At 44.2% G+C, this 27,697-nt stretch overlaps 1 protein-coding gene across 11 annotated transcripts in view; it reads left to right on the forward strand.

The window, feature by feature from the left end:
• Positions 1–5,104: 5,104 nt before the first annotated feature.
• Positions 5,105–27,697, forward strand: part of ABLIM3 (actin binding LIM protein family member 3) — a 122,454-nt gene continuing 99,861 nt past the window's right edge. For 5 of the 11 annotated variants that reach the window (XM_070076286.1, XM_070076291.1, XM_070076293.1 and 2 more), the window contains exons 1-2: positions 5,105–5,456; positions 5,817–5,907. In XM_070076286.1, coding sequence (XP_069932387.1) covers positions 5,895–5,907 — 13 coding nt within the window. In that variant the 5' untranslated portion in view covers positions 5,105–5,456; positions 5,817–5,894. Of the gene's footprint in view, positions 5,457–5,530; positions 5,908–27,697 lie in introns of those variants that run through there. The other 6 variants (XM_070076295.1, XM_070076285.1, XM_070076287.1 and 3 more) reach the window with 2 other exon arrangements.

Here is a 27,697-nt window from a genome sequence, read left to right on the forward strand (position 1 = left end):
CACTGCAAGGATGGTCTGGGGAGGTGACCAGCTTGTACATACCCACTGACTTCTGCTTGCTCTGTTCCATGCCCTTCCTGGATATCAGGGAATATGAAGTCATCTTGTATAAATTCCATGTGAATGCCTGAGCTTGAATCACTGGATTAGGATGCAACAAGGGAGAGTAATCCCAATCACTTTTGCATAGACTTTGGTTTACAAAGCACAGTTTCCCATTTCACTCCTGGAATAATCCTGAGATATACACAGAAAAGGGATAAATATATGAGGGAACTTCGAAAAGCTGGTAGAAATGCATATTATGAAAAATTACGCATGGATTTCAAGATTTAGGCACCAAAACAAATCTACAGTTTAATTCCATTCTTTCATAGACTTTCTGGAGTATCTTCTCAAGTATATTATAACAATGTACAATGAATACTATTGTGCACTACACTTGCATAGACTCATTCAAAAAGAATTAACTGGTTGCCCAAGGGTCACATAGTTAGGAAGTGAGGACAAGTATAAAACCCAGAGGTTCTGATTCCTAAGTCTGTTCTCTTGTGCAAGGCGACATCTACCTTCCTTGCTATGTGACTGTGGAGACCTATTTGTACTCCTTGATAACTAGGAGAAGTGTGCGTCTTCAGCAAAGTCTAAAAGATTTACTGTTCAGAGATGGGCTTCAGGGCTTACTGATCCAAAAGAACAAAGAAGCAAAAGAACAAAACCTGGGGATAGGGCATCTCTGAGAAGAGATGAGTAAGTCCATGTTGTCAGAGAAGCTTGTAGTCTGCCCACTGACTGAAGACACTGTCTGGGGAACTTCATGAAAGGCCTTTCTCCAGAATGACAACTAAGTTAGGTCAAGAGGATGAGGATGCTGCAGCTTTAGAGCAATCCAGGTGTAGAAAATAGTGCATGCAAAGTGCCCAAGACACACAAGCTCCATGGAAGGTCAGGGAGATTTCTCAGCCCAGAGCAAAAGAGGGATGAGCAGAGCAATGAGTGACTGAGCCTGCCTATCAGTGCCAGAGGCGCTCCAAGGAAGGACAAAGCTTGAGGGAATATTAAGGAAATGACAAGCTTCATTCAAGGGAGACACAGGAGAAGGGATACTATAGGCATTATTATGATATATATGCATCATATACATATGTTACATATGTGAGATTCTGAGAGTGGAAAAATTGATTTAACTATTTTATATTACATACTGTATTATGTGTATTCCATAAGTTCTACTCATGTTTCTTATGTGCCCATATACATACATTATTCTAAAAAACATATTATGCATACTTTCCTGAAAATTTTTTTATTTAATCACATACAGTGAAAATCCTTTCCTACTATCATACATAGATCTGCCACACGCTGTTAACAACTACATTTACTTTTCAAAAATAAAAATAGGGGCTGGCACTGTGGTGTAGTATGTTAAAGCACAACCTGCAATGTCAGCATCCCATATGGGCACCAGTTGGATTCCTGGCTGCTCCACTTCTAATTCTGCTCCCTGCTAATGTGCCTGAGAAAGCAGCAGCAGCAGAGGACGACCCAAGTACTTGGGCTTCTGCACCCATGTGGGATCCCGGAAGAATCTCCTGGCTCTTGGTTTTGATCTGGCCCAGCTTGACCATTGCAAACATTTGGGGAGTCAACCAGCAGATGGAAGATCTCTCTCTCTCTCTCTCCCCCTCCTCTTCTTCCTCTTCTTCTCTTTCTCTCTCTCTGTAACCCTGCCTTTCAAATAAAATAAATAAAAATCTTTAATAATAATAAAAGTACTTACTCTCGGAGAGAGACTCAAACAGTCCAGGAACAGCAACTGAAATCTACGAAATCACAAGCACCCCTTTCTGTATTCCCACACCTTACAGACTACAGATGGTAGCCAACTTGTGATGGTTCAACTTAATTTTTTTGACTTCATAATGATGTGAAAGTGATATGAATTCAGTAGAACCCATACTTCAAATTTGTCTCCCTTAGGCCAGTAATACAGTATACTCTCTCACAATGTTGGATGGCAGCTCCCAATCACCCACAAGACATTCAACTTTTTTTATAAAAATGGGCTATGTTAGGAAATTTTGCCCAAATATAGGCTAATGTAAGTGCTCTGACTACATTGAAGTTAGGTTAGGCTAAACTACAGTGTTCAGCGGGTTTGGTGTATTAAGAGCACTTTCAACACAGGATATCATCACCTGGTGGTGAGTTTATGGGGACAGACCCCATCATAAGTCAAGGAGCATCTGTAGAAGCGTTGTGCATTCAAGATGAGGTTGCATGAGCTTTATTCACGAACAGACAGGAGCAGCACTGGGCGGACCCAGCAAGAGTAGGCTGACCTGGCAGGGCAAAAGTATAGGATGCAGCAAGTTGGAAGAAGGAACAAGCAACTGGAGAGAAAAGTTAAGGGTTCAGGCTTGCATTGTTCATTGCTCAGTAACAGCCAAGAGGGCAGCAAAGAAGGGCTCTAGCTGACCCTGGGTAGGGATGGGAAGTCAGGAAAGATGGGATTTCCCGATGGAGAGGAAAATTTTAGTGGGGAAATCCCAGCAGCCTGGGAGGGTGAAGCCATGGCTGTGGGAGAAGAGGGCCCCTAATGTATTCCTCTTTACCCTTGAAGAAGTGGAAAATTAGTCTCCCAATGGTTCTGCCACATGGCTTTCCAACACCCAGGAGCATTCGCCTGTTTCCGAGTGGGACTTGTTTATCTCCATTCTGGGGTCTGAACGTTCAAAACAGACTTCCAAACAAAGGGTCCCTGGGCTCTGTGGTTTTCAGTTCAATGCTCTGGCAAGGATGGGGCCAAAATGCTGCCCTCCTGATGACTTTCACAGCCAAGTCCACAGAGACTCCCACCCCCAGCTTCCTCCTGCGTCTTTCCCCAGCTGCCTTCGATTGTTGTGGACATCCTCACGGGGATAGTTTTTCCAGACTCCCTTAACCCTTTTCTTCCTATCCTTATAATCATGCAAGGGAAATAAGATTAGTTCCCTCCAAAAGAAACTATTTGGGTCTTTCAAAGTGGGCCAAGTCTCAGTGATACTGTCTAAGAACAAAATTAATCAATATTCAATTGGATGTATTATTAAAAATAACTCTAGACTAGAAGAACTTGTCATTTAAACTCCTTATAGCTGGAATATTCTGCGACGTGTTTTCATGACTGCCTCTCTGTGGAAAAGTCCAACATATCAACACCCAATACAAAATTGTGAGTGAATGGATTAATAAATTAATGTCATGTTTTTATTTGACTGTGTTCTATAACCTGAAATTTTCTTTTAACTAAATATATCCCTGGAACAATCCTGTTTTATATATCTAATGTACCTGAGTTTTCTCTCAGAAAAGTATCTTTTTTGTGATCAACAGACTCTAGTAATCTGCAACTGAAGAGCTAAATAAGGAATCTCAATCCAAAATTGTAAGGACTCTGCAAAGAGATCTTTGGAATTTAAACATTTATCAACCACTTGCATTTTCAAGCTGTCTAAGGTTTCTGCCCTTTTCAATGGAAATATGTTGACTGTGAATCACCTGGGATATTTGCCGGAAATACCGAGTGAGGGAATCTGGTACCTGGGGATCTGCATCATGCAGGAATCCTGGGTGCTTGTTATATGCACAAAACATTGAAACTCTCTGGCAGAGGTTAAGGCTACTTTTACTCCATGTCATTTGAAAGAAATCCTAATACGCAATCAAAATGCGTTTCCAATCCACTGATTCTTCGAATTACCTAAAGATTCTTTCATCACTATCATATCTTGGGATCAGAGCCACATCAATTTTTTCCACCCTGTGCAAGGTAGAAACATTGGATTTATCTAAAAGGTCCTATTTCCCCCATTTTAAAGGGTGGCTACCAAACCTTACCCTGACATGACAGACTCTAGTACCCCAAGTCACTCTCACAGAGAACCATGCTAGAAGTGAGGAGCTCTGGTCCAGCTCTGACAAGACGCTGTGAGCTTGGGAAGCTATCTCAGATGCTCTGGCCCACTGTCTCCTTGTCTGGAAGCCAGCGGTTTGAGTGCTCACATCTTTTTTATTCTACACATGTTCTATCTAACTGCAGTCACTCTATAGACAGGATTTACTATCCTCTCAGTCTTGGCTCAACACTCTGAAGTCATGCATCAGTGATCATGAACTAGGTTCAGAAGGTCGCTCCACCCTACAGAATCAACCATGACCCAAATATCTGGAATGCAAATATCTGTACTGTACACCTATAAGAATTAATTATCTCCCTCCTCCAAAAAAAAAAAAAAAAAGATTTAGCTGTTGGGGCCAGTGCTGTGGCATAGCAGGTAAAGCCACCGCCTGCAGTGCCAGCATCCTATATGGGCACTGGTTCGAGTTCCAGCTGCTCCACTTCCAATCCAGCTCTCTGCTATGGCCTGGGAAAACAGTGGAAGATGGTCCAAGTCCTCAGGCCCCTGCACCCACATGGGAAACCCGGAAGAAGCTCCTGGCTCCTGCCTTTGGATCAGTGTAGCTCTGACCATTGCAGCCAACTGGGGAGTGCCTCTCCTCTCTCTGTGTAACTGGCTTTCAAATAAATAAATAAGTCTTTTTAAAAAAAAAAGGAATTAGCTTTTCATATGAACATCTAGGGTAAAATTGTGAGATTGAGTCCAGAGGCCAGACACCTACTGCTCTCATACAATACAGGGAAGAATTTCAGGCTGGGGGTGCTGAGACATTCTACTCTTGGTGTTGTGCGATATTAGATTTGAAAAAGACCTGGGTCATTCTGTCAATAAATATTTACTGATAACTACTGTGTGCCAAGCACTGTTCCAAATATTGGGAGCTGGGCTGGAGTGGGAGTGAGGTAAACCCTACTGTAAGGCCCATTCTTTCTTGGAGCTGACATTGTACAGGGGGAGATAGGTAATAAACACGTGCATCCAAGGCAAGGGACATAGAGAGTAAGTGATGCAAGTGGAGACTGAAGTCAGGGGGTGACAGGAATCCCCACTATCTCATTGGCTTATCCAGCTGGGCACAGAGAGAGCAGTGACCTGCTCCAGACCAGGGCTAGGGTGGGAACTATCTTCCTGCAAAGTTCCAATGATAACTTTCTTTTCCTATCATGGTCCAGCCCTTTGACCCAGTACGGAGGAGAGGAATACAAGTGCGCAAGAACCTCCTTGGGGCCCAGGATCCGTGGCTCTCAGCCATCCCCGTCACCTCCCAGGACCCAGCTAGGCAGAAGCTCGGCGGGGCGGGGCCTCGGACACGCGCTGGCGCGTCCAGCAGGTGGCAGCAGCAAGCGGCCGCGCCCCCCGTGCTGCCAACCCGCGAGCCCGCATCATGGATGGCGAGCTCTCCTATTGCGCTTTGCTCGCCCTGGAATTCGAGACCCCAGACCAGGACCAGGATTCATGAGCCGGTCGCAGGGGCCGGGGCAGGGGCCTCGGGCTCCCGACGCTGGCCGAGAGGTGGGTCCCTGGGCGGGTCGCGGCTGCTGGAGGCCGGGCGGGGACGCGCTGCCCCCGCCCTGCCTCCCGTGGTCCACACCCCCTTTGGGCTCCTGAGCCTCTGGGCTGGAATAGTCCCGGCTGCGCGAGAGCAGGCGCTGCCAGCCCGGCTTCTGCCCGGGATTCAGATCCCAGGAGCAGGGGGTCCGGGGCGCCGGTGTCCTCCCCGCCGCCGCCGCCTCCTCCCTTTCGCGCTCACCTGCGCCTATTAGTCCACTCGCCTTCAAGGCCAGTGGCTCCAGCCCAGACGGACAGGGGACAGCAGAGGGAAAGCGCACCTGAGGATAGAAGCGGGCGCTGCACTGCCTTTTCACCCCCCAGGTGATGAGTGAGGTTCGAAGAACGCAAGATTTGAAAAGCGACCGTGGTGAATGAAAGACCCCGGGCACAGGCACCACCATGAACACGAGCAGTAAGTGGATCCTCCTCTCCTTTGCCATGGGAACAGGGTGGGGGCGGGTGGTGCAGGAGCCTGCGCCGCCGGGGCTGCCTGGAAGGAGGCAGGAAGCTTGGCATCTGCGTGGACACCTGACCCCCCAGACTCTTGCGGCTTTCTCTGCGCCTTGGCAGACACAGAGCTGTTGTGTCTAGCTTTTCATGATAATTTTGCTAATATTTTATCCGAGGCGCCAGTTGCCTGTACTGGGGAGGTTACATGTCTCCTTCTAGCAGCGTCTGGAAAGGCCTAGGAAGCTGTAGTGTGACCATTGTCTGCCTACGGGGGCTCTGAGGAGTCCTTTTTGCACACATCTGGAAGCCCATGGAGGGCCCTACTTGTCCCGAAGCTGCAAAGAGCAGGAAGCTGGTCCGTGGGTGGTGGGTGGGCTGTGGGCATGAGCAGGCAGTGGGATAGGAAAGAGCAATTTGATCAACAAATCCCCACTAAGCCACCTTCAGGTCTGGAATTGTGAAAGATCCAGCTCCTGTGGCCCTCAGCCCGATGGGCTAGGTTCATCTCTCTGCGTCCCTGCAGGCTCCTGGCAGCTCCGAGGTGGGGAGAAAAGGGGAGTCTTTTGGGCACAGCTCTGACATGCCAGCAGCAGCTGCTTTGCAGGGCCAGGCCCAGACATTTTGCTGCTGGGCTGGGCCTCAGCTACAGAGAAATGCAGTCAGCAACACAAGGAGGCAGAGTCTGTCTCTCTTCAGTATAGTCCCTTTGGCCATGGGCACCAGCTGGGGTGCTGTGGCCTGGGAGAGCACATCTGGGTCCAAGTCTCCCTCTCCTGCTCTGTTGCCAGCTTAGCTTGTGCAGGTCATCCCAGCATCAGGTGGGGGTTGCTGAACCCCTACACACACTCACTTTCCTGGGTCTATGACTCGGTTAACACTCCCCCTCTCTGCATTTCACATTGCTCATCTCTAAGATCAAAAGGGTTGAATTAGAGACTTTTCTCATCTAAAAGCTGCAAGTTTTTTTTCTTTTTCTAAAACAGATCTGAGCAGCAAGGCCAGAAAAATCAGTGCCTTATTGAGGCTGTGTCCAGCCAAAACCCACTGTTTCCTCACCCTCCCTCCATTGCAAGGTCGTTGGCATAGAGAAGAGGAAAACAAAGCAAAAGCCACTGAGATGGAAATGAAATATATTTATTTACTATGTATTTGTATGAGTCATCTCCTTGTCTTCCTTTGTGTATTACATATCTATGCTAAGCAAGCGAGTGTGGTTGGCCTCTCTGTCTGCCTCTTGCAGCCAAAGAATTTTGCCTCTTGATTTTGACAGAACAGTGTTTTGGCTTCATACCAGGCTCAGGTCGACCCCATCACCTAATGGGCCACATGTTTGCATCTGCATGCTTTCAGACAAGTCAAGGTGGAGATTACCTGTCACTTCTCCTACTTCTAGGAAAAAAATGTATTTATGGGAGCTCTTGCCCACTAAATGACAGCAGAGAAATATGGCTCATCTATTTTTCAAGGAACTGAGAAAACCAACAAGCAGCTGACTCTGCCCTTTACTCTCCCTGGAATCCTAAGGAACTCTAGTCCTCTTTTCAGCACTGAGTATGCCTGAAAGAAGGAAATAGAAACCCACCCTCCCACCTTTCATTTAAGAAATAATGACTGATAGAATACCATGGAAGAAAAAGATGGATACAAATTCCACTCTAGCCTCCTATATGTTTGTGAAGTGGGAACAGTGTGTTTATTTTGCAGAGGTAGAAGGAAATAAAGAGAGTAGATGGCTAGGGCAGCCACAGGAACCCAGTTCTCAGTAAGGGGAAGCGCTTCTCTAAATGAGTTCCCCAGGACACAGGAGGGGAGATGCACGTTCAGGCCTCACCATTACAACCAACTCAGAGCGTCTACAAGTAGAGAGTAGAATCAGACCTCATGGGGTGAAGGGGTAACAGGGCCATAAGGGCATTGGTGGGAGGTCCTGGGTGACTTATTCTAAGCAGAATGTTCCCCTTTGAGATGTGAGATTCTTAGCTTAACCCTCATGTCTCAGTTTTGCTTTCACTTCTGCTTACGGAGTCCCCGCTGTCCTGCTGGCTCAGAGCTAAGCACTTTCCCTGCTGTACCACACCTCACTCTCCTGTCTAAGCTGTGAGATGGGTATTATTCCTTCATTCTGCTAGGTTGGACTTTGTTGCCAGTGTTTAGAAATTTTAAGTCATGCAGGTAATTGTTTGATTTAAAAAGGTACCTGGAGTGCAACATACTTGACAGTGAATAAAATGCCTAATCAGTGGTTCAAATGTCAACACTGAAGTGGGGGCAAAGTACAAGCTTATTAATGAATTCCTAATACTTTTCATTTGGAGAAGAGTAGCCTGAGGATTTATCTTTGATAGCAGTGAGATGGTAGCTGTGTGGTCTTCAGCAGGATTGTCCCATCTGCAAAAAATGGGGATGGAATGACACCAAAAGGTAAGGTTTTATGTAAAATACAGCTAGTAGTCCCTTAGCTATGGACATAGCTGGTATCACATCAGTGATGGGGGTGGCCAGGTTCTCACTGTCTCATGGTGGTAGCCACTGTCATGGTTGACTTTAAGATATTAGCAAGGAGGTCACTGGCTCTCTTAGATGTCACACCTTCATTGTGAATTGAGATGCATACTTGATGTTTGAGATGCTTACCTGATTAAAGTGGATTATGAGGAAATGCTTTGTAAACAAATGAAATTGCTTTTCCAAACAAGACACCCATTTCTCAGATGACAGAAACAGAAGCTTGCTCAGTCAGTGACTCCTCATATGAATTTTAGTTTCATCAGAATCTTGTCTTCTGAAGTCTAGCTGACCATTAGCATCCCAAGAAACCAGCACTCTAGAGAGCATGCATAATTTGGAATATGGGGGGCGGGGCAGTGCTGGGGAGTGGCCAGACCTGAGTAGAATGCAGAGTGTGAGTGAGGAGGTTCCCTGAGGAGAGAACAGGATGCCAAAGATATGGGGAGGACACCCAGGGCTTGGGAAAGCCTGGGCTCATTCCCAGTGGCTCCAACCTTGGCTGAAGGACTTCGGAGGAAAGAAAGGGAAACAGATTGCTCTCTCCCACCTTGGCTTCTGTGGGGGTGCCGCCACCAACCAGCCTTTCCTCCCTTGCCCACTCCCAGCCTAATTCCAAAGATCTGCCTTTTGTCCTGACCTACTGAGGCAACCCCTGCCTGGCTTCCTGTCATCCACTTCAGCCCTCTCTTGTCATTCCCACACATCTACCCTCTGCCTGATACTCTGTAGGGTTCCATGTGGCCTGGACCTGGCCTTCTTACCATCTTTACCTCATCTGTTTTGCACCATTCTCTGTATCCCCATAACATCTGCCTCCTCCCATTCCTGCCAAGGACTTGCTCCTGCCATCCTGTCCTGCATTGTTCCTTCTCCCTGAAGTGCCCTCTCCCAACCAGCACCAGTGCCTCTGCCCACCCATGTGCTCATCCAGATCCTGCTCACCCTTAGAGCTGCAGAAGTCCTCCCCGGCCACCCAACCAAGCTAACATCCCCCTAAGGGTATGCTTCCAGGGCACCTTAGCCCTGTCCCTTCAGAGCCTCATCTCTGTCATTACATGTGCATCTGTGCGGTCACTGTGTTGAAGGCCCTCTCCCACCTGACGGCAAGCACCCTGCGAGCTGTGGCAGGCATCCCCTAACAGTGACTTGTCCTGAGCTGTTTCTTCTGCTTTGTGCACTGGCTGTTTTTCTGTACCCACAGAGTGGGGAAGGAGTAGAATCCAGACTGCTTGCTCTCACAGTCTGGGGTGTGGAGCACCACCCATCTAATACTCTTCGAGTACATTAAATCTTTAATTGTTCCCTATCAGTGTCTCCAATTACCATGCTGGCACTAGGAGTTCAAAAGCCAAAGGAAATTGAGCTGACCCCACTGTGCCAGGGGTTCTGAGCACCAGGATCAATTCTGTATGCCATAAAATGCCATGTTCCTCACTTGGATCAGAATCTCTCAGTGCTTCAGAAAACTCAGGGTTTCCTGTTGTTGCACAATCCTATGTCAGCTCGTCCTCCAAGTTAGGTGAACATCATGTACACCATGAACAATGGTACCATTTACCATCCTCCCTCATTTAGTAGACTTCCTCCTGCTCTCTGGCCCTTGGTTGCTCTTTAGCAAGGATTGGCATGTTAACAGCTGCTTTTTGGGAGCAGATTTTGTTTTGTTGAAGACAGTATTCAGGGTCATATAAGTCCACAAAGGTATCACTTGATAAGCAGACACCACACTGAAACAGGAAGAATCTGAGCTTTGGGGTAGTGATTCCTGAGTTCAAGTTCAAGATCTATCATGCCCTATCTCTGTGATCTTGAACAGAAAAGAGCTCATCACTGCAAATGAATTTTATCATGTGTAAAATGTGAGTAGCAAAATGCCAATGTGTAGAGTTCTTCTGAGGACTGAATAAAGCAACATGAGAAACTGGTTGTTGGGTCTCAGTGAATGCAGTTTAGTCTGAAGTTGAGTTAGCCATTAAGTAAAACAAAGCTCTGGAATGATGGCGTCATGAAAAGGCAAATTTCTGATGGAAAATTAGCCTGTTTTTCTGATATTACAGCCATTTCTGGGTTTTGTGCACAGAAAAGCCACAGCTTTGGGAAGCTTTCAGGAAGATTATTATCCAAATATTATATGGCAGAGGTTGACAAGAAGGATGTTAGGATCCTAAGTGAGAGACAGTAACCCAAGTTCAGAAAAGGTGTGAGGACAAGGATTTTGGTGATGGTAATAAGACTAGAAATTAGGAGGAAGATCTTCTTGAAAATAAAGATTCAATGGCTTATCACCTGATTGTGTTATATGGTGAAGGAAAAGAGAAGTATTCTATCAGTTAGGGGCCTGGCAGGGAACAGATGGATAATTTAAGTCTGTGAGAAGGACTTGGAAGAACTAAGAGAAGCAAGGGTGACACAATACCAGGAGACTAGTGCCAGTGGCCCATGGCCCATTCCCACAATTGCCCCCAACCTGAAGGAGTGAAAGGAGACCAGAGACCCAACTGGGTATACAGCTGCCTGACACGAGTGTGGCTCCCAGCCCTGAGGAGGCAGCCAGTCCAGTTCCCAAGAAGAAAATACCCTGACTCTTCTCTCTTTCCTCCCTAGATACTCCCCACTTACCAAATCCATTCCCAAGCCAGAGGGTGAAGGAGGCAGCTAAAAGACCGGTAACAGGCAACCTCTCAAGGCTCATTATAGGGTCAGTGAAGGGAGCAGAATGGACCTGGAGAGGCAAGAGTGTCCCAAATGGAAGTCACCCATCACCAGGAGTCAGCTGACTTTCCTCCATTGTTGCCATTGCCTAGATCAGGAACTCTAAGAACCCTTCAGGAAAAGATACATGACAAACACAAACACAGTAGGACGCCTTCTCAAGAAACTCCCACTTTGCAAAACAGACCAAATAGAGATGATTGTATGCGTCACAAGGATAGAGACTTTCTAAAAACAGTTCTTCCCAAATGAGTGAAGCAGCTGTTGAGAAACGACTGCTTGAGGCTAAGGAAAGGGTAAGGGAGAAGGGGTGGTGTTAGAGAAATCATATAAAGAATAATTCAAAAATCATCCAAAAGGAGTGTAACACATTTCTGAAAATCACAACGTGATTTTGAGAGCACTTGGAATGCATAAAGGAAGTGATATCAATTGTGAACTCCAACTTTCCTAGCTGGCAAAAGCTTTCTCTTGCTGAGATAGCATCTGCTGTGGTGAATGGTCAACAATTGGCTCTCACCCAGCATTAGCCACATACTATTGTCACAGAGCAGAAAACAACCAGAAGTGAGGAAGCACCTTCCACATTTGGGTATTTTGCTGGTTAAATTGTCATCCTGCCATTCTTAAAGGTGCATACTCAGAGCTCAACTGCTGGGTTCACATTCCACTCCTGCCCTTTACTTGCTGTGTGTCCTTGAGCAAGTTGCTTCCCTTCTCTGTGCCTCAGTTCCTCATCTTTAATGATAGTCACAGGAGGATAATCATACACTTTTCCTACAGAATTGTTACAAAAATATATTAGTAGTTGTGAATTGCTTGAAACAGTGCCCGTTACATAGTCAGTATTTGGAAATGAATACAAGTAGTGTACTAGAGTACATCAAAACGTTCATGAAAAATGAAATTTAAAAAAAGTTTATATTGGTGCAAAAAATTGAAATCCCTGTACAGTTTTTTCCATAACATACATTTTCCATGAACATCTTGGAGGCTTCCCATATATTAATTTGCTAGGGTCACCATAACAACATACTACAAACTGACTGCCATTAATAGCAGAAATGTACCGTTTGGTAGTCCTAGAGGCTAAAAATGGAAGTGTCCATTTCCTTGCAGGCTGTGAGGACAGCTTCAGTCCCAGGCCTCCTCCCAGGCATGCAGATGTCCAGTGTCTCCCACGCCTCTTCAAATTTTCCCTAAGTGTTCCTGTGTCCAGACCTCCCCTTTTGATAAGGATGCCAAGCTGTACGAGATTAGGGCCCACCCTGATGACCTCACTTTAACTTGATTGTCTCTATAAAGACTTGATCTCCAAATAAGGTCACAATCTGAGGCACTGAGTGTTAGGACTTCAGCATCAGAATTAGGTGATGAATACCATTTAGTCCCTAACAGTATCTCTTCCTTGAGGTGACAGCTCCCCTGTGGCTTGGTTTTCTCTAAAATCAGCCACTTCTAGTGGCTAGTATAGCACGCTGACAATTGATTATTAAATATGGGTGTCACAAAAGTTATCTATGTAGCCTTGATGCTTTCACCCTTATTTTACCATGCCTGACCAGCAGAGGTAGACTTTCTTTCTGGAACCTGATGGGAAGTGTTCACAGGTAGGAGATCCCCACCTGGGAGGTCCACTGTTAACTTAGTACATCCACATCGGGTCTGTTTCTGAGAACATACTTTCAACCCAGCCCCATTTGGCACAATATACATAACTGTAGAGTTTCAATAGTGTAAGGTAATTTACAGGCTTGGTGTTGGCTTTCAGTCCACCTAGTTCCTGGGAATGTCCAACATGGAGACTAAGAATTGTATTGTTCATTTGTTCACTCAACAAATATTTACTGAATTCCAGCTCTGCACCAGGCATGATGCTGGAGCCATAGCAGGAAATCCGACAGACATAGTCCTTACCTTTCCACCATGAAGGTCATATGCCCCTAAATGTGCCCCCTGGTGGCAAGCCAATGGGTCATGTCCTATTTGCCATACACTGGATATTTAATGAATTTGGATCATTTGCCAATTATTGGGAAACTGAGATTTCTGGCTTCTCTTAAAAAGAAAACAAAACTGGAAGATCTTGAAATCCTGACCCTGTTTCTTAGGTGACAACAGTCAGTAGGATTGCCAGCTCTGGATAGGGCGTATACTCATACTGACAGTCTTCCGATTGCCACAGTTGTCACTACTTCCTATTAACTTAGACAAGAAAGCATAATATTTTTATGTTATTATGTTACCTTGCCCCCTGAAGTCATTTGGATTTTTAAACCCCAGTCCAGGTGATCCATATAACTTCAGATCTCAAGAAATGCATCTTCACAGAGATGAGGAAACTGCAGCATATCCATTAATGAGTATGGGAGAAGTTCTGTCTGGAGCTAGCAGTTGATCAAGACTGCCATTCTATCAATGTCCTCTTGAAGTGAGCAAAACTCCGTTGTGGGTCCTTATTTTCCCAGCTGACCCATTCTCAGAAGGGTGACATCATATCCTACAGATACAGCCCTGCCCAGCTCCTGGAGGTCAGCTTTGTTCCCAAGGAACCTGATAGCAGATAGTGGGGCACAGAGCAAAGGAGGGCAATTCTGGATGACTGGTCCCAGCCCTGAGTGCCTCCTCCAGCCAAAAGAAGGCATCCTGGGAGGCTAAACTGTTCCAGAGATTGCACATTTAGGACATGTCTCATTCAGTTGAGGACATCTTGTGAACAGCATGAACCCTGTTATCGGCAAAGTCAGTTAGACAGCCATCCAGCTAAGGGGCAATTCCTGAATAGCCACAACAGTCAGCCCATATCACTTACTCAAGGCCTTTGCTCTCTTATTATAGAGTTCTCCTGTTTAAGAAAGTGGATAATGCCAACATGATTTCTTCTGTTGAGAGCACAGTCTTCCTTATTCCCCTGGAAGAAATCAGGGTAGCAAATAATTTGTAGAGAGTAAAGCACAGTGCCTGGCACATAGTCAGTGTTCAAAAGATATCTGATAGATTCATTCATGAACAAAATGCCAGCTTGCTCTACTAAACCCTAGCATAAAGATCTCTCTACTAAGTCCTCAGTCCATCTTTCTGGGAATCTGCTAAGATTCTCACCTGGACATTTCCAAGGCTCTTTCAGCTCAACCTGAAATGTAATAAAGTTGTTCTCTCTAAAAAGGTGGAGTGCAGGGGAGATGATGGTGGCCATTTGGCTTAGCGGTTGGAAAGCTAGTTGTGACACCTGAATCCTTCAGATTTTCCCAACACCTCTGCCTTCCAGTTCCAGCTTCCTGCTAGTGCAGAACCTGGGAGGCAGCAGTGATGACTTGGATGATTGGATCTCTGCCACCCACATGGAAGACCTGGATTGTGTTCTTGGTTCCCACATTTTGCCCTAGTCCAGCCTTGGCTATTTTAGGCATTTGGAGAGTGAACCAGTGGATGGAAGATTTATCTATCTATCTAATCTCTCCTTCTCTATGACATTAATAGACTTTTAAATTTTCTTATTAAAAAAAAACAGCTTTAACTCTTCTGGACCCAGTTACCCAGTCACTTAAGTTAGTGCTCAGGAAGTGGTCCAAGTTGTCCTCTTCGACATTTCCTTTTCCTCGTTCTCCTGTGTTCAGTCTGTCACTACATGTGATTTCTACCTCTCAAATATGACTTGAACTCCTCTCCTCCTCAATCATCATCATTTCCCAATATCTACAACACCATTAATATTAGCCACTAGAGTAAAAGACTGCAGGTTAGGTAGGGGACTAAGCTCAAGTTCAGAAGTAGGCAGCTGAGCAATGTGTGCTGCTAGGAAATGTGATTTCAGGCTATGTGGACACCAGGTCAGAGCACCACTCTGCAGAACCCAGATTAGACTCTTTCTGAAGTACTGTGATCAAGAAGGATAGTGGTCACCTGGGGCAGGCCCAGAAAGGAGTGACCAGAATGGTGGAGACTTGACAACTGCCGGGAAGAGGCCCTTGAAGGAATCACATGTTGATCTGTGTCTGCCTGAGAGTATGGATGATCTCTCCATGATCTCAGATGCCATTGCGGTGTTGTACTTGACTCCTTAGGTGTCTCTAGGTCTCTTTTCTGAGGGCATCACCAGCCAGACAGGGATACATACAGGCCCTGCTTACCACCCTGCTGTCACAGGGCTATGGTCTCTGCTTGTATGCTTGTGCAACAGCCCATCCCCCTCCCCTGGCAGAATTCCTCTGTCTGCTGCCTGTATCATTTCCAAAGTTTCTTCCTTGCATCTGCTTAATTTTGTGCAAAGCACAGGTCTTTCTCCAATGGCTATTATAGCTTGCCCTCACCAGCACTGGCAGGGCCAATGAAACGACTGCTTTGCAATGGTCTAATGACACAGTTGATCTATTTTAAGCACCTGAAGCATATTCCACCAAGTGCCAATCTTCCCGCTGCAAGCTGCTCTCAGCATTCAGGAGCACGGGCAGGCCAAGGTCTGTTCCTGTGTTTTGAGATCTGGGGAAACAGCCCAGGGATTCCGGCCCTGCCTGTCTGAGACAGTGCAAGGCAACCATAAAATTAGATATTTTCACCGCCAGCAGGAGTTGTTCTCGAAGGAGAACTGCCTGTGATGTCTGGATTATATGGTGCAAGAAGCTCGGGTGACCATAAATCCTTCATTCAAAGGGCAGAGACAGAGCCTGGGCCAGTTACACATAGGGAGAAGGGACTTGGAAGGCAGCGTTTCCGAAACAAAGAGAAGCCCAACCCCATCAGAGAGTTCTTAGCTTCAGATTAGTTTTTTCTCCTCCTAATCAAGAAACATTCTTTTCCAACTAGAGACTATCTGAGTGAAAATGTTTTGCATATACAAGGGCACTTCAAAGAGCTCATGGAAATGCATACGATGAAAAAAACTATGCATGGATTTCAAAATTTTGGCACTAAGATAAACTGATCTTTTAATTCCATTAATTTTCCAAAGTATGCTTGTCTTAATTTTATTTAATCCTTACAACAATCCTATGTGAATGCTGGATCTAAGGATGGTCCCCATATTGTACTGCATCTCACCATTTTTCACAGACATTACTATAATCTATAATAATACTATTACCAATAATAATTTTGTTCATTAGCTCATTTGCTTTATCTCTTATATTCTCTTTTGACTATGAGCCACATGATGGCATTGGCACACCCTGTCTGTTTTGTTCTCTGATGGGTCCTCTGAAGTCAACACAGTGTTAAAAACAGACTGTTGATCACTCACGACAGCATTTCTTGAACACAAGCTAAACTCTTCACATGCATTAGTCCACTGAAGTCCTGCAGAAGTCCCGTGAAGTGGACACTACTCTTATCCTCATTTTACAGAGGAGGAGACTGAAGTTGAGTAGAGAGACAGCTGGCTCCAAATGTCAAATTTCAAGTGACAGAATCTTGAATGAATATACAAAAAGAGGAATTTCTTCATTTTACACAAAATGAAAGTAAGATTCAAAGGTAAATCACCCAGACAAGGTCCCATGAGCTACGGAGCAGTGGAGCAGGTGTTTAATTCACCTTGATCTGATTCTGAGGTCTTCTTTCTCTCCTTCCTGCTGTTTCTTTCACTATTTCCCATTTTTTCTGTCACAGTGGTCACTGGAGGAAAACAAGGATCAGCATGGTTGCTTTTGCAATTGTCTGTCCCTGTGCTATTTGCTCATTCACTTGAGCAATCAAACAAATCCCCACTCTATAGGGTCATGATGTTTCTGATACTGTGGAATCAAAGATGCACAGGACCGAGAGCCTGACCTCAGATTGCATCCCTGCAGTGTCACCAGGAGGCAGATGCAAGCATACATGACTGTAATATGAGGGACGCCATGATGGATAGGGAAGGGGAAAGAAAGAGTTGAGAAGACAGGCCAAAAAATCCCTTTGGAAGGTCTGGGAAGGTATCACTCAACCTGGACCTTGATGGGGAAAGAAACTTTATATAAGGGACAGAAAAGGACAGTATAAAGGACAGTATATAAGGGACAGAAAGAGTCTGCCATGTGGCCTTATTTATTCCTACTCCCAGGCAAGCATTCTAGAAACTCTTACTTCACAACTCTCAAATCCTGGGCCCTTGGCTAGGAACTGGGGTGGAGGGTGAAATAAAAAGATAGAAGGCATTTCAGGAAATGTCAGGAAGTCCGGTTTGTCTATACAGAGTATGAGAAGGTGAGCCTGGAGAAAATAAGGCTGCAGGTGAGGACCAGATCTCTGAGAGTTTCTGATGCCAGGCTAAAGAGTGTCTATTACCATCTGGAGCCAAGGAAGAGTCACAGAGGTTTTGAGCTAAGTGACCTGACCGGAGCTGTGCATTATTCAGGAAGATCTCCCTGGCAACACATAACTGATGCATCCAAGAGCCCAGAGGCAGTGAGAGGCAGGCAAGGTGCCATGATGCAGGCGTGGCAGGATAAGAGGGAGAGTGCGGGGTGCAGGGAGGATGCACAGCAGCAGTCCTGCAGCCCCACTGTGCATGACTCTAGCATCACTGCCCTTGTGCTCATTGGAGGATGTGTTATCTGATTCCGATTTTGGGGACTGTGCAAACTGATACTTTGAAAACTAGGTTACTGACCAAATCGAGAAGCCCAGATAATGTATTTGATAAGAGCTGGAGCTGTAAAATCAGATTGCCTGGGTTCAAATTCCAGCTTGGCCACAGATGAGCTGTGCAGCCTTCTGGGAGTTGTTGTACCTCCCCCTGCCCAAGTTCCAGTTTCCTCTCAAGAAGAGAATACTATAGCAACATTGAGTAAGAGACTCAGCGCAGTGCCTGGCCCAAGGAAAATACTCCTTACTGATTAATACTGACAAAGGAATGAAATACATTTGAATGTATTGGGAAAATTCCATTTTAAGTAGACAAATCAGTCAACACATGGTATTGTTATGATACAGTCACTTCTTGATCATTCCACTGGTAAGAAAGAACAAAGGTATGTATTGATAACCCAGAACTTTTTTAGTAACATTTAAGGAGTGTTTTATACATGTCAGAGCATATCCTAAACACTCTCTGTGAATTATCTCTTTTCATTCTAGGCATGAATCTGGCAAATTTAATGTATAGGGCACTCTTAATTGAGTAGAGAACGTGTTGTACTAGACTAGGGGTTGGCAATTTTCCCTATCAGTGTCCAGACAGTAAATATTTAGAGCTCTGCAGGCTACACAGTGTCTGTAGCATGAAAGCTACCACAGACAAAGTATAGACAAATGGGTGAAGCTATGTACCAATCAAAATTCATTTATTAAAATAAAGGCAGGGGTTATTTTGGTTTATTTATTTATTATGATCAAGAAGATCTTTGGAAAAGTGGACACAGAAAGGACCAGAAAGCTTTCCGTTCTCTGTGTTGACCTCCTGCTCATCAGTACAAAATCCACAACCTGGTATTATCCTTGTGTGGCTCTTCTCAGATGACCAGTGACTGCCAGGCTGCAAAGACTGCCCTGGGATCTGTTCAGTAGATGGTCTTGCACTGCAGAGAATGATACTCAGACCAGAGACTTGCCCGTTTAGGAAAGGCATGCAGGACAATATTCCATGCCAACACTTCCATAGCCAGGGAAAATTCTCCTTCCTCTTCAGTCTCATTCACATTTCCTACACAAAGTCTTCATGCTCTTACAATTAAATATGATAGCCCAAGCAACTGCTCAGCATAATTCTTTGTAAGAATTTGCCTCCAACTCTCTGTAGTACTAATAGGCTGTCAGTGTGGTGTTCTGTCTTTCCCCCTTAGGGGTGGCATATGATCCAGGCTAACCAATCAGAGTATCCCATCAACCTTGGATTTGCAGTGGACATTAAATCCAAGATAAGCAAATCAGAGTGTTCCTTGGAATCGCAAAGGGAGATAAGAAGAAATCTTCATTCCATTAAGACTGAAGGAGGGCCAGCACCGCAGCTCACTAGGCTAATCCTCTGCCTGCGGCACCGGCACCCCGAATTCTAGTCCCAGTTGGGGCACCGCGTTCTGTCCCGGTTGCTCCTCTTCCAGTCCAGCTCTCTGCTGTGGCCTGGGAAGTGCTTGGGCCCTGCACCCGCATGGGAGACCAAGAGGAAGCACCTGGCTCCTGGCTTCAGATCAGCGCAGCGTGCCAGCCATAGCGGCCATTTGGGGGGTGAACCAACGGAAGGAAGACCTTTCTTTCTCTCTCTCTCACTGTCTAACTCTGCCTGTCCAAAAAAAAAAAAAAAAAAAGACTGAAGGAGAAATGTTCATTCCATTAAGATTGCTAAGCTGAGGAGATGAGGCTCTGGGGATACCAATGGTCATTCTCACCCAACACATGGGAAGAACTCATCCAAAAACTAGAGGAAGATCATAGTTCTAACCATACAGTAAATTCCCTGAATCCAGCCATGCCCAAAGCCAGAGGTTCACACCACTCCATATCTCCTAGTAGTAAGAATGAGCAAATTCCCTTTTTTTTTTTATCAAGTTTCAATTGAGTTTCTGTAAAGTATATCTGAAAAGATCCTAACAAAAACACTTTTTTTAACTTTTATTTAATGAATATAAATTTCCAAAGTACAGAATATTGATTACAATGGCTTCCCCCCCATAACGTCCCTCCAACCCGCAACCCTCCCCTTATCCACTCCCTCTCCCCTTCCATTCATATCAAGATTCATTTTCGATTCTCTTTATATACAGATCAGTTCAGCATACATTAAGTAAAGATTTCAACAGTTTGCTCCCACACAGAAACATAAAGTGAAAAATACTGTTTGAGTACTCGTTATAGCATTAGATCTCAATGTACAGCACACTAAGGACAAAGATCCTACATGAGGAGTAAGTGCACAGTGACTCCTGTTGTTGACGTAACAAATTGACACTCTTGTTTATGGCATCAGTAATCACCCTAGGCTCTTGTCATGAGTTGCCAAGGCTATGGAAGCCCCCTGAGTTCACTGACTCTGATCATTTTTAGACAAGGCCATGGTCAAAGTGGAAGTTCTCTCCTCCCTTCAGAGAAAGGTACCTCCTTCTTTGATGACCCATTCTTTCCACTGGGATCTCACTCATGGAGATCTTTCATTTAGGTTTTTTTTCCCCCAGAGTGTCTTGGCTTTCCATGCCTGAAATACTCTCATGGGCATTTCAGCCGGATCTGCATGCCTTAAGGGCTGATTATGAGGCCAGAGTGCTGTTAGGACATTTGCCATTCTATGGGTCTGCTGTGTATCTCACTTCCCATGTTGGATCATTCTCTCCCTTTTTGATTCTATCAGCTAGTATTTGCAGACACTATTCTTGTTTATGTGATCCCTTTGGTTCTTAGTCCTATCATTACGATCAGTTGTGAACAGAAATTGATCACTGGGACTAGTGAGATGGCATTGGTACATGCCACCATGATGGGATTGAATTGGAATCCCCTGGTATGTTTCTAACTCTACCTTTTGAGGTAAGTCAGCTTGAGCATGTCCCGAATTGCACATCTCTTCCCTCTCTTATTCCCACTCTTATATTTAACAGCAATCACTTTTCAGTTAAGTTTCAGCACTTAAGAAGAATTGTGTATTGATTACAGTATTCAACCAAAAGTATTAAGTAGAACAAACAAAAAAAATACTAAGAGGGATAACATATTAAGCTGCTCATCAACAGTCAGGGTGAGGGCTGATCAAGTCACCCTTTCTCATAGTGTTCATTTCACTTTAACAGGTTTCCTTTTTGGTGCTCAGTTAGTTGTCACCTATCAAGGAGAACAAGTGGTATTTGTCCCTTTGGGATTGGCTTATTTCACTCAACATAATGTTTTCCAAATTCCTAACAGGGATCACTTTTCAGTTAAAATTTAAACACCTAAGAATAATTGTTCTCCCTGATTGGCGACAACTAACTGAGCACCAAAGGGGAAACTTGTTGAAGTGAAATGGACACTATGAGAAACAGTGACTTGATCAGCTCTTGTCCTCATGGTTGATGTACAATGTAATACTTTATCCATTTTAGTATTTTTTTTTGTTCTAGTACCACAAAAACACTTTCATTAACCATTCCTTCCATTTGGCAATTACACTTATAATTATCCCCAGTATCAAAATCCTAGCTATCTTTAGGTTGAAATATCTTAAATCCAACTACCTGTCATCCACTCCTGAAGTCATTGTCTTCCCTCTTCTGCATCCCTGCCCTTGGTTTAAAGCATTCTTATAGCTACAGATCATTTGCTATAAATCAACATGGTTTGTCGATTCATGTACATTTCTTAGCATCCCTCTTAGATTATAAGCTCCCTGAGGACAGGAATCCTGTATCAGTCAGCTGTATTGTATTGGTTCCCCAACCATAAACCACAAATCACTGAGAAGCCCGGGAAGTTCTGATGCTTACAAATCTATGTGTGGACCTAACTTCAGATACCTGGGACCTGTCACATGCTTGTGTTTGTGAAAATCCAATATGGCAAAGAGCTACCACAGTATTATTTAGATGTAATACTCACAAAGAGAAGCTAACAAATATTTTTCACTTTAAAAACATGTCCTCAAATGATTTGAATGTGGTTGCATGGATGGACATTATCTAAAAAAATATTGAGCTGTATGTTTAAGATTTATACAATTGATTCCATACTAGTTATGCCAAAATTAAAAATTAAATAAAAATGAAGGAGTTTTTATACATGACAAGTTTATCCATCATTCATACTGTTACAAGATCCCTGTTACATTAATAATTATTTGGGGATAGATCATAGACTTAAGTAAACTAAAAGCTAAAATTATATACCTTCTAGAAGCAAACATAAGAGATTATCTTGTGACTTTGAGGTAGACAATGACTATCTAGAACACAACTTCAGTAAAAAAATGGATAAGAATTCTAATATGCCTCACAAAATATCATATACAGATGGTCAGTAAGCACATGAGAAATAGTTCAACATCATCAGCCATGGGGAAATGCACATTGAAATCACCTCTTTATACCCAAATAGCTAAAAATTTCTCATATATTTCTAGTATGAATTAAAAATCGTACAAGTTTTTAAAATTCATAGTTTCATAAAAATTAAGTATACACCCCAATGATCCAACAACCTATCTCCTAGATATTTGCCCCTGAGAGATTGAAACTTAGATGTGCAAAGACTTATGCAAGAATGTTCCAGCAGCTCAATTCATAATAGCCTGAAGCTAGAACCAACCAAGTTTTTCATGTATGGACAAATGGATAAACAAATAGTGTTATACTTACATACTAGATTACTGCTCCTCAACAAAAAGGAAAAAACACTTGATACAGGCTACAGCATGAGTGAATGTCAGAAATATGCTGAACAGAAGAAGGCAGGTATAAAGGAGTGCATACTGTATGATTCCATTTATATGAAGTTCAATGTCAGAACTTCAAAGACAGATCATAACAGCATTTGCCTTTGATTGGGGAAGTTATTGATTGCAAAGGTTGCAGCAAATTAGCTGGAGTTATGCAAATGCACCCTATTTTGTTTGAGATGTTGTTTAAATGGATCTACGTATTTGTCAAAACACATTGTATTTGAGATCTGTATATTCCATTATTTGTAAATTATACCCAATTTTAATGTGTGTGTGCACATGTGTATCCCTTAAATACAGTCTTAGGCTTAGAAACTGAACTGATGTCAACTCACAGCTCTCCTACTAACTCTGTGACCTTGGAAATTCGTACTTTCATCAGTTCTATGAGTCCATCCTATCAATCTTCTTACTTCAAAGAGTGATTTCAACTACAACAACACCTGTGAAAGTGCTTGGTAAACTTCTGAGCATTGTACATTTCAGGAGCCTCCTCTCCAACCTATTTTGTACTGTCCTTAAGTTCTGTTACCTTGGCTTCCTTGATCCCAACCTCAGGACCCTTCATGCCGACATGTGCTGTTGCATCTGGTCTTCTATGGATGACTGTCACCCATCTCTGCAGTCTCAGCTAAAATGTTTTACCTTCAGATAACCTATCTTCCTTCCTACTTACTCATTTCCTTCATTCTGCTTTTCACATTCTGTAAATACCTACTTTTTTATTTACTCATTGTGGATCTTCCTCATGGGAATATAAACTGCCAAAGGACAGGAAACTTGACTTTTATTCTTAGTGTATCCCCTAGTCCTTAGTACATAAAAATCACCCTTTAAATATTAATGAAAAATTGCACCAACAAACATGAGCTTTGTTGCATGGATTTATAATATATTGTTGCTGATTCAAGACTCCCTGCTCTGAACCAGGTCTTCCCTGGGGCTTGGTGGGTTCCAGAAAAGTGACAGAGGATACAGCTGCTGTCACTGTGGTATCCAGGGACCCAGGGAAGCTTCAGGAGATATTGTCCTTAAGAGGACTGGGATACTTTGCATTTATGGCTATGAATTGTGGTCCCTCTGTTGGACTGTAAACTGGGGCTTCTGCATGTGTCTCCAGGCTGATAGGAGCCTGAAACATGAACAGGCTAGCTCCATCACTGCAGGAACTGTCTTCCACCCTTAAGGCCCTCCTAGTGCCGTGCCCTGCAGCAGGTCCAAGAGCAAGTAGAGTAAGTGCCTGTGTCCATATCTGTCCTCTTTCTTGGTACCTTTCAGACCTCTGGCCAGTCATGGAGCCTCTCATCCCTACCCCCTCCCTCTCTCTCCCTGACAATTAGACAACCTTCTGGCTTTTGTTTTCTAGATTGGAATTTGATTGCACTCACTGAGGCCATTTCTCTCCTTTGACTTAGCCCCAGGTCCAGAGTTTGCCCTTCAGCCCAGGACAACCAGGCATCACTCACAGCTCATCTGCTCACAGGAGTTCTCTGATTTTACAGCTAGATTTTGTGTGTTGACCTGCATTATTTGGTTGTCTGTGACATCAGCACTGTGGTAAAATACTTCTTACCCAGTAACAAAGTCCTGTTGCAGATGTAGACTCAGAATGCTCTGGGGGAAAGCCAGGGGATTTGTAACAGGTGAGAAGTCCACCCCTCCTCTCTCACCTACTTCTTCCATAGCCAAAATTCCACTTTCCTTCTGTCTGGCTGTCTCCCTTGAAATCCATTCTTTTAAACAGATAATGTCAATAAGTCTTTTATGTGGGTAGGATTTGGGGCTTCTCTCTCATTTGAGCATCTGTCTTGTGCCAGTGAGTTTGGGCCTCTGGCCTGCACGTTAATTATTGTCCCAGGGTTCCTGGAGCCAACTGGGGACAGAAGGCCCCTTTGGCTAGAGGGAGGTACTCTGGTAGGACTTTTCTTTTTCTTTTTTTTTTTTAAGGCTTTAGTCTAGCTTAAAGAGGCTGAGCAAGTGAAAATGCATGTGTGCCTCATTTATATTTGCTCCTTTCTGTCTGAGCACCACATTTATCCATGTTTTGCAAAACAAATGTTAATGACTATCTTGGCATTTCTTGAACTTTTATTGGTAATAATAATTTTTTACTACCATTGGTGCCAGGGGGGGTTTCCAATATTTTAGGGTACAGAATAGTAGAAAGCAATCTATGCGTTTGTGTGTGCACATGTGTGGAAAGGACTCATGTGGGCATCTGGGCAGTTCTTTGATTCCCTAAGCCTCAGGTTGCTCATCTGTAAAACAGGCAGAACGATCTTTGCCTTGCCTGTGTCAGATGGTTGATGACAGTCAAATGAGGCAATGGGTGAAAAAGACTTTGAGTTAGCCTCTATTTTGCTAGTTATTAAGCAAACACTTTATTCCTTTGGCTGTCCTTTGAGGTCTGTGCTCCACATTGGAGTGCCTAGGTTCAATTAGGACTCAGGTTCCTGACTCCAACTTCCTGCTGATGCAAACCCTGGATGGCAGCAGTAATGGCCCACATAGTTTGGCCTGCCACCCACATGGGAGACCTGGATTGAGTTTCCAGATCCCAGCCACAGCCATTGTAGGCATTTAGGGACTGAACTGGTAAGTGAGCATGTTTCTCTCTCTCTTTCCTCCTCCCCACCCCCGCTCTGTCTCCCTGCTCTCTCCTTCCTTCTCTCCTTCCCTCCCTCAAATAAATTTGGAAAAGATTTAGAGAAAGAAAGAAGCAAGCAAAGATTTGAATTACTTTTTAAATCACTTTTGGTTGCTGGCTGTTTCTTTTAACCATTAAAATTTAATACAACTCTGCAAAGAAATTGAACACAAGGCAAATCCAGCTTTATCTGGGTTATAGGTAAATGGGGCAAGGTAGAAAGAGTCATTTGACTGTGAGTCTACAGTCCTTATATACAAATGTCTTAATTTCAAATATTTCATCACACTATTGGCCCACACATCCAATCCTGCAGTTCAGTATCTCACTGAATTGTAGAGAGGCCTCTATAATTAAATGATGATAAAAAAAGAGACACAGGACAGTGACCATGGGATAGAGGCTTTGCTGCTTCTCTTTGTGTCTGGAAGGGCAGTGAGCAATCCAGACCCAAAGAAAGAGCCCTTTCATCATGCTCATCAGAGCAGGTGACTTGTTGGCAGCCAGGCCCAGAATTTCACCCTTCAGCTCCTTTTACAAGCCCCAGATGAATGGTGCCGTCACCAGGATTCATCAGTGCCTACATTGGGAAGAACACCCTGTGCACCTCTCAAGAGACCTTGCTTTTCACCCCCTCCTCTCACTTACTGCTCCTGACGCATTTCAGCTGCTCCTTAGTTTCTGCCAATAGCTAACCTGACACAGGCAGTCGGGCATGAGCAGTCAGGACTTCTCCTGCTGAAAGCCATCTGCCTCGGGATGTATCTTCCAGGATGTATAACCCCACCAAACTGGAAGCACCTCTGGCATATCTCTTGGAGCGCGCCTTTCGAAGTGTAAACAGGAAGCAGGATACACTGGAGAGAAAAGAGAAAAGGACAGTGTGGCTGCTGTCTGTGGCCAGGGAGAACAAGGTCTGAGATGAAGCTGGGGAGGCCCACAAGGGCTAGATCATGCAAGGTCTTACAGTTCATGGCAAGGAATCTGGCTTCATTCCAATAGCAAAGTGAAGCCATTGAATGGTGCTAAATGCCACTGGAGGTGGTGGTAGTTGGGATTAAGCATCATTGGATTTGTATTTTGAAACTGTCACTTTGAAGAATGATCAGGGGAAGGAGGCCAGAGAGGACCTGTTGGAATCCTCTGGGCAAGGAATGATGGGGCTAGGACTAGGGATTGATGGGGCAGAGCACCTGCCACTCTGAAAGCTCTTGCATGGTCCTGGGGATTCCATGGCAGTTTTTATACCCTTCATTTTACTTAAAATAATATTAGTTTGCTAGAGCTGCCATGACAAAATACCACACACTAGGTAGCTTAGCAGCAAAAATGTATTTTCTCACAATATTGGAGGCTAAGAGCGGAAGATCAGGATGAAGATAGGGTTGATTTCTTCTGGGGCCTTTCTGCTTGGCTTTTAGATGACCATCTCCTTCTGAGCTCATGTGTTCCCTTTGCTCATGTCTGTGTCATAAGGACACCAGTCATATTAAGACCTACCTAAGTGACCTCATTTTAACTTAATTTTCTCTTGAAAACCCTGATTTATATACACATTCACATTCTAAAGTACGGGGTGTTAGGATTGCAACATCTGAATTGAGGCAGGCTCAGTGATCTGTGTTCTGACAAGAAAGCCAGGGATGCTGATGCGTGATCAAGATTGAGAACCACTGTTTAGTCGATATGTACATGCCATGAGGTTTTAAAGGGAGTTCATATGTGGAGGGGGTGGAGGAGAGAGCCTTAACGTATTTCTTGAAGTATGTTGCACATGAGATAGTCCTTGTGGCGTGCATAGGACTTTGATATTTATATGTAGATGAGCGTATTTACTACAATTGCCATCTGCATGTTTATGTATTTCTTTTACAAAAGTAATTAACAGCCTGGACTCTAACTCGAAAGATCTGCTAGCTGTCCCTTCCTTGCATTTTAGCTGGCTCACTATGAATTGAGGCTTCCACCAACATATGCTCAGTTATAGAACTGGTAATTATGGTTAGAGGCATTTTGTTGGAGGATGCTCCCTTCCAAAGTGTCCAAATATAGCTTGCACTGGAGGTGTATAGCCTACCTCTGCATCTTCTGGACAAAATCAGTAGCCTTGATTCTCACAGTGGAAAGGTCTCTTTAAGGTCATCTAGTCTAATAACAACCCAACTACTCTGAGCTAGCCTTAAATGATAGGTAGTGTCAGCATAGACACATACCTCTTCTGTTGGCCCACTGAATGACTCTGTAGCAAGAGTGAGTGAAGTACTACTCAAGCATCCATTCTGACCCCCTGCCTGTCTTTGTAAATAAAATTTGGTTGCCATGCCTACTCATTTACATATTGTCTATTGTTGCTTTTGAATTACACTAGGGCAAACAGTGCAAATTTTCAATCCCCTCCATTAGCCTTATTATTAGTAAGAACTCAAGAGTGCAAGTGTCCAAAACCCAGTTCAAGCTAGCTCAAGTTGTGCCTTTAAAGACTCAGGTCTGTCTGCCTGGAGTAGCTCTTTGCTTGAAATCCCCTGTGTTGGTTCTAAATGGCTGTTTATCTGGTCATGTCTAGCATGCCTC

The sequence above is a fragment of the Oryctolagus cuniculus genome, chromosome 6 (genome assembly GCF_964237555.1).
Source record: "Oryctolagus cuniculus chromosome 6, mOryCun1.1, whole genome shotgun sequence".
In the NCBI taxonomy this organism is placed as follows: domain Eukaryota; kingdom Metazoa; phylum Chordata; class Mammalia; order Lagomorpha; family Leporidae; genus Oryctolagus; species Oryctolagus cuniculus.